General features: G+C 25.3%; 1 protein-coding gene across 1 annotated transcript; it reads right to left on the minus strand.

Moving 5' to 3' along the window:
- Positions 1 to 425: 425 nt before the first annotated feature.
- EAF01_010725 (uncharacterized protein) lies at positions 426 to 1632 on the minus strand (the record flags this gene model as incomplete). The annotated part of the gene is made up of 2 exons (XM_038918982.1): positions 426 to 1451; positions 1609 to 1632. 2 exons carry the CDS (start codon positions 1630 to 1632, stop codon positions 426 to 428), a joined length of 1050 nt encoding a protein of 349 aa, XP_038765685.1.
- Between the last annotated feature and the right edge of the window lie 6408 nt (positions 1633 to 8040).

Below are 8040 nucleotides of genomic sequence, written 5' to 3' on the forward strand. Positions count from 1 at the left end.
TTTACAATGAGCAAAACAGATGCGAATGTGATGGATGAATGGACATTCGATGAGAAAAAGTCACTTTTCAGGATCAAGATACATATTCCTACTGGATCGATAGTTAGTTCACAATAAACTTTTACAATCACTATAATAGCATAAACATGACAATGTCAAAAAGTATTGACTGGTAGTTTTTGATACCCATCTAAAATCAAACCTTTATGCGCTTCATATTATCTCTTCGTATCCATCAAGAGTACTAACTGTAATAAACCAAAAATGTGTATCTATGTTTAACTCCACTCTAACCTTCCATACTCCATATCCATTGCTTGTATTTCATATTATCATAAAGACAATTACCCCTCATTCTCGGCCGAATCCATCAATACTTCTCTTCTAGTTCCTCTACTTCATTCCCTTGAATTCATAAAACCTTACTATTTCGACTGCACACCAAAAAACTTCCATATCAGTGGAAGCAAATTTCTATCTTCATAATCCTTGTAAATTATCTCTTGACATTTCTTAGTTCGGTTATCTCTCTTCAACTTATCCACTTTAAAGGCTGCATCCCACTTTCGAATTGATTTCCGGACTTCAGCCCTTTGTTTTTGGACGCAACTTTCGTAATCGAAGAATGATTTCTTCGTTGTAGCTGATTGTATATCTCGAAGACTGCGCACTGCTGATAGCCAAGAATTGAAAGGCTCTACACAAGCATTGGCATAACGGTTGTGGAAAGCCGTCCCACGGTCATTCAAGATATTATACACTTGATTCTCGCCAGCCTTATCTGCTTCAAGTAGAAGTTTGATTTCGTGCTTTGGCACTCCATACATCGTGTCTAAAAGAATATCATAAAACTCAGGATGGTCATCGGCTAGCTTCATCACTGCTCCCAAATCAGTTTGATGTGCCAGGTGATTTCGTCCCTTTCTGGCGATTTTCATCCATTCTGGCTCAGATATCTTCTGCTTGTGTTCCTTTTTGGCAAATACCATTCTCCATAATTGCTTTCTCATATTGGCCGTCTCTCCCTCATATCTTTTCTGTTTCTCTCTTTCCAGCATTTCAATTCTTTGATCTGCGACTATTTTCGATTCTTCTGCGACTATTTTCGATTCTTCTGAGGCTCTTTTCCATTCTTCTAAGGCTCTTTTCAATTCTTCTGAGGTTCTTTTCGATCCTTCTGAGGTTCTTTTTAACTCCTCAATATCTGCTTTCATATCCTTCACTCTTTCTTCGAACATGAGGTTTTTTTTCTCGTGAAGGCTGGGATTGTTTGTGATTATCTTCTCGTGTGTGATAGTGTCTCTGTGGCCAACCAATTCCATCATATCTACTTGTTCCTTGACCTTTGGTTTGATTGATTTGAAAGTACCCTTCCCAAAGAGCTCAATGTCCTCATTGTTGAGAGGAATGTTTCCTAGGAGATGATAGACTACATCTGTTTGTTTCCTTTGCTACAAACATTGTTAGCGAAGTACAACTTATGTGATTCAGACAGCAGAGTTGATCTTTGATAGATACAGAATCTTGAGGAGTTTGTGATTTGTAAGTGTCAAAGATCTTGGGGAGAGAACTATAGAAAGGTACGAACATGCTTAAAATTGTGTTCACTCTGTATTCTGTGGTAGTTGCCATGTAGTCTCCAGTTTATGGGTGACCCGAAAGTGAGTGTGCTTGGGATGAGTGGATTACAAAATTTTCGTCGGATCATTCTGTCAGTGCAGAAATGGAGAAAGCCCTGGAGCTTAGAATGTACAATTGAGAAGGATATGGTGATGGTGAGGCAGTGGCGTCTTTTTAATGATAGTGACAGTGATCGTGAGGGTGATAAACGTAGTTGTTCTTGATGAAATGCATGCGTTTGGTTTTCAATAGTGTGTTTGTGTTCAAGGTAAATGTTGATCTAGATCTTTCAAAACGCTCGAGCCATCTATAGGGCTGAACTTTTAGCTAAGGAGTACAGCTTATTAAACCACTTATTGAATCATAATAAACAAGCATACACATCATGTATGATATACCTAGGTATGTATCTTCAAGACTGTAGATACAATGATTAATTTCAAGTCATTTATGCCTCTCTGTCAAAAAATCCCAGTAGAAAATCTTCCAAGCCAATCTCCAGGATGCAGATGCCATCCTCATCTACGGTAATAAGATTTCAAGCTATGAGGAGAGTGTGTGTCTTATTGCATCTAGATTCTAGATCCTGTTACCATGTCTAAATAAGTGTAACTCTTTCCTCATTGAAATTAAACTAAGTAAGTATCTTCTAAACCCCCCTTCTATCTGTCCTCTTCATACACAAAATAAAACCTTCCCACAGCAGTTACTAGTGAGCCCCTGAAACTTAAGAAAAACTTGATTAGGCTGCCGGTAGTTGACTACCCACCCCACCCCATCATCAGGGTCGTACGGGTTGATTCCCCGATTATATATTTTATTTTAATGTACCACCAGTGGGTGCACAGACTCACGGAACAGTATAATAATAGAGTACAATTTCACACCTCAATTAATCAACTTCAAAATATAATAGAAAATTTAATTCCAATTAAATATCATTCAAATAAATATATTATATTTTTCAAGTATTAAAAGATAAAATTTGAAAGATTGATTCGAAAAAACAAAGTTTCGAGCTTAAAAATTCAATAATATATTTTCTCATTAAATATTTTAATAAGAAATTATATAATTAATCATAAAAGTTTAAACTTTTTTTTTAATTAATTTTTTCAAGATATAATCTTTATACTTAAAGATTATAATTATTAATTTTAAAAAGATTTAATAATAAGTTGAATTTTAATTGAATTATTAAAATCACTTCTTTTTTTAACGAGAAATTGTACTTTCTTTTTAAGTGTCCCGTGAGTCTGTACACCCACTAGTATATCAAGCTTCACTTTAACCTACTACTCCAGCCCCTTAAAAGACTTACTCGAGTACATCTTGTCACGGATCGGCCTCAATCGCAACTACGATCGCTCACATATACTTATACATATATATACAATTATATATATATAGCTAGCATATAAATACACTCTATAAGCATTTTACTTTTGATTTTATAATTATAAATTCTAAGAATAAATTATATTCTATTCTTATAAATCTTTTATAGTAAAGTGTTACATTATTTACAATTCATTATATAATCGTATGACTATCTAATAACCATTTAAATAATACCTCATAATTTAATATCTTCTTAAGTGAATCGTATTGATTTAATATTACTTATAAAAAGAAGATTTATTCTAAGTAACCCTCGATGAAGATATATTCTCCCAAATATCTAAATTATAAGTACTATTATTATATCTATATGTACCAACCCTAATATTAATATTAATTTATTTGTATCGATATCAAAAGTATACTAATCTCCGATTAATTAATTTACTTGTTAGGAGTAAGAATAGTCTTATAAAAGTAATAATGATATTGCCTTAGGCTTTAATATTAATATTAATAGAAAAGAAAAGAATATAAAAAAATCGTTTATTAATTTCAATGTAATATTAATACAATTGAGGTATAAGTACACTTGCTTATAAAGTAAGTATAAATATTTCAATTTCTATAAGAATAAATTGTTTAATTATAAATACAAATCAATAATACTCAAAGTATTATTAGTTTATTTCATACTCTTTTACAACAACTTTATATAGCTTTTTTTGTAAAGCATAAAATCTGGATTTCTAATGTTTCTATAAAATCTATTAAATAGAATGCTTTTATATTTAAAAAGAAAAAAAAACTATTTTCAAGGTTATACCTCGAAACAATTTTGTGCTTATTTAAAAAAAAAAAATTTATTTGTTAGTAATCGTATTTAATTATGATTTATTATTCCAACCTATATCTCATCTACTTTCTAATATTATTCTTACAAAGAGGTTGTATATTCTAAAGCTTATTAATTTCTTATTAAAACTTAAAGATAATGTAGAGTTAAAAGCAAGCTTATAATAGTTATTGATTATTAAGCGATTAGAATTATATATAGTATTACTTAACTTGAAATTATAATGCTGATCTTATATAGTAAATTAAATAGAAGGGGAAGTATAATAACATTTATATTCCTTATATATTTAAATTCTTTTTTTAATGGAATTATAATTAGTTGATAAGCTCGTAGTAATTTATAAAAATTCTATTGAAATTGACTATATATAAACTAAGTATGAATATTGGATTATACTTAATAATGTCTAATAAGGTAATTTTGTATTATAATATTAGAAGTTTTGATTACTTATTATATAAATGGAAATTATTAATAATAAAATACTTTTTTATAATTTAAAAAAGAAAATGTTCAATTTCCTTTAATAAGCTATTAGTCTCTATATTAAAGAATATACTATTATTAAAGATCTTATTAATAAACTTATAAAGATTAATAAACTCAAAGTTATTATTCAAGAATACAATTGTTATAAATAAATTAGGAACATATTAATTAAGAAATCTACTAATAGTATTCTTATACAAAGTATATCTAAGAGTACTTTTCAATTACTTAGTAATTTTACTTTATTTCCCTAAGCTTATACTCTTTATTCTCTTTATATTTCAAATAGCTATATAGAAACCTTTAAATTAAGTATTATTCTTATTTTAAAAAACAATTTCAATTATAATATCATAATCTTTATATTGAAGGTAAATCATAATACAATGTTATATATAATTAATTTTAATATTATAATCGAATTCCAAAAGATTGAAGAATTTAAAGATTTTTAAAATATTAAAGAAGGTATTAAAAAGAATATAGATCTAAAAGTATAAACAAAAACTATCGAGTTCATTTATATTATTAAAGATTAATATTTAAATCAAAATGTTTAAATAGAAGTTCCTATTTAAATATAATTCGAAATATAAGATTTCTCAATTTATTAAAATTAATAGAAAATGATTCTATAACCCTATTTTGTATTCTATTAAAAAACAAATATTTATTTGAAACTCAATCTTTTATAAACTCTGAAACAAATAATTACATTTTTATTAATAAGATATTCTTTACATTATTATTTCCTATATTTAAACTTTTTGTTTTACCACTTAATATTATCATTAAAATTAAAGACTATAATAATATAACAATGTTATGGGAGCTACCTCTAGGTCACATAGAAATGGCTAGAGATTTTTCAAAATGATTTAGATTAAACTTCAAGTAGGAATTCAATAAGATTATAATTAACTACAATTCTTATAATTAAAATAATAAAACTAATAATTATTTTTGAGCATAAAGCTTTATATTGTAATAAAATCTATTCCCTTATATGAATCTTTGTACCTTATAAATCAATAAGTCAATTACTATAAAACTAATTTCAATAAATCGATTTCCTAATTATGTAATATCCATTCTGTAATTAATAATAATGCTACCACTTATCTAACCTATACTCTCTAGCCAATCTATAACTATTGTTTATTCTATACCTATTATAAAATAAATAATAATAAAAAATAAATACCTATCTTTTAATTATTAATTATTCATTTGATTACTATTATCTTTAATTACCATTTAATCTAATTATCCTTATAGTACTGTTTTTATAGATTTTAATACTAAAATCTTAGATTTATCTTATAATTCATATTACAGTGCGGATACCTTTATAATACTATTTTCTTCTTAGACTAATATTTATCCTAAGCGTTTATATAGCGGGATTCTTTATATTGATATATTATTTTAAAGTGTATTTGTTTTATTTTTATAATATACTATTAGTACCATTAACCTTTATACACTTTACTATTTCCCTAACTTATCAAGTTGAACATTCTAATATCAAACAAGGTTCTTATTTATTGTATATTATTTCTAATTGTTATTATTTAATTGATACCTTTGAATTAAAATATTGTACTAAGTGTATTTATAATAAAAAAGGTTATTATATTCCTAATCCTAAAATTATATCGACTTATAAGTCTCTAGATTATTAGTAAGAGTGCCTTCATTAAGAAGAGGAAAAGGCCATAACTAAAATCCTTTGTTTATATAAACAATAAGTTTTCCTACGAAAACGAGAGAAAGAAATAATTTGTTATAATATTTATATATTAAAAGAGCTTAATGCTTTAAAGAAAAAGGAAAGATTAGAAAAGAAATATATGGAAAAGAAAAAGATAAATATTATAGTCGTATTTATTCCTAATGGTTTTTCTTTCTTCAATTTCTTTAATTCTTTATTATTTCTATTATTTAACACTAAGCTTAAGGCTTTATTGGTAGATATGGGTACTTTAGATGGAATGTTTATAACTTTTTAGGGTAGCTAAGATCCTTTTTAAATTCTTATATATTCTTTGAATATGAATAGTTTAATTATTTAATTAAATATTTGATTTTGTTTTTAATATATTTATAATTTAGTATTGTTTCAATATCGTATATAACTTCTGAATTAACTAGTTCGATTTCCGTGAATGTTACATTTGACGCTTTTAATAATACTAATTCGAGTAAGAATATATAGAATATTAAATGGATATTTATTATATTTGGTAATTTTAATTAATAATTAATCGTTTTTATTATTTTATTAATCTTGAATAGTTTTAGTTTCCTATAGTTAGGTTTATTACTTGGTCTTTTGATTTCGATGTTTTGTTATAGTAGATAAACTTTATTTTCCTTTTTAAATATAGATTCCATATTACATTTTATATTGTAATACACTACTGTTCTGAATAATATAAATCTTAAATCAAAAGCGAATTATTTTTACAAATCTTTTAATTATTTGATTTATATTATTACTAATTTGACATTAACTTTTTATAGTATTAATATTTAATATACCCTTGAATTAAATCTAAAGTTAATATATATTAATATTATCTTTATAATTTTTATCTTTAATATATTGTATACGAATTGTACTATAAATAATAGTTCTATTCAATTGTCTTATTAATAATTTATATAATATTTAAGGTATATTTTCATTATTTAATTGATTTTCTCTATTTGATCATCTATCTGTAAATAAAAGGCTGTTAATAGTTTTCTTTTAATATTTATAAGTACTAATAAGATAGTCTAGAATTTCGAAGTAAAGAACTTATCTCTATTCGAGATTATCTTATCTAATACTTTATATATACTTACTATAATTCTAAGGAATATATATACTAATTATTTAATATCCCATATTTCCTTAAATAATATTATATATATGAATTTCGTTAATCTGTTTATTATATTGAATATTATATCATATTCAATTCTTATAATAAAATCTTTTGAAAATAATGGTTTAATTATAAAATCCTATATAATAGACTTTTATAACTGAGAAGGCATATCTGGGATCTAAAGGTAACTATATGGTATATATTATAATAACTTATTTTATATACAAATGTTATAATTTCCAACAACTTTTTTAACTATTATTCTTATTTATGGGAAGTAACTGATTTCCTGTATTCTTGTAAATATCCTTGTAATTCCTTAATGTTTATGTACCGGTAATTTATATTGTTTTGTTATAAATTCCTTAATTATTTAATTCGAAATGTATATTTTTCCATAAAAATATATAATCTCATTTTTTATTATAAATCCTGATTTTATTATTTTATATATGTATATAGCTATAGCATTCCTTTTGTAATATAATTGAATTTTGATTTTAAGATAATTGTTCTTTAATGTATATGTAGTTATGAACTATGATATATTGTAAATTAGTAATTCGGTTTCTTTTTTAAATATAGTGTATAATTCGTACAACTTATTTTCTTAATATTCTGGTTTTCGGTTAAGAGTGTTAGCCCTAATGTTTTCTAATCCTTTGATATATGAAATTCTAAAATTATAATTAGTTATAATCTCCAACCATTTGATCTATCGTCTATTTAACTACTTCATTGTAATAAAATAAACTAAATTCTTATAATCTATATATATTTGTACTATGTATTTTAATCCTTCTAAATAAATTTGCCATTTTTTAAATATATCAACTATCGCCAATAATTCTT

Source organism: Botrytis porri, assembly GCF_014898465.1.
Source record: "Botrytis porri strain MUCL 3234 chromosome Unknown BPOR_017, whole genome shotgun sequence".
Taxonomy (NCBI): domain Eukaryota; kingdom Fungi; phylum Ascomycota; class Leotiomycetes; order Helotiales; family Sclerotiniaceae; genus Botrytis; species Botrytis porri.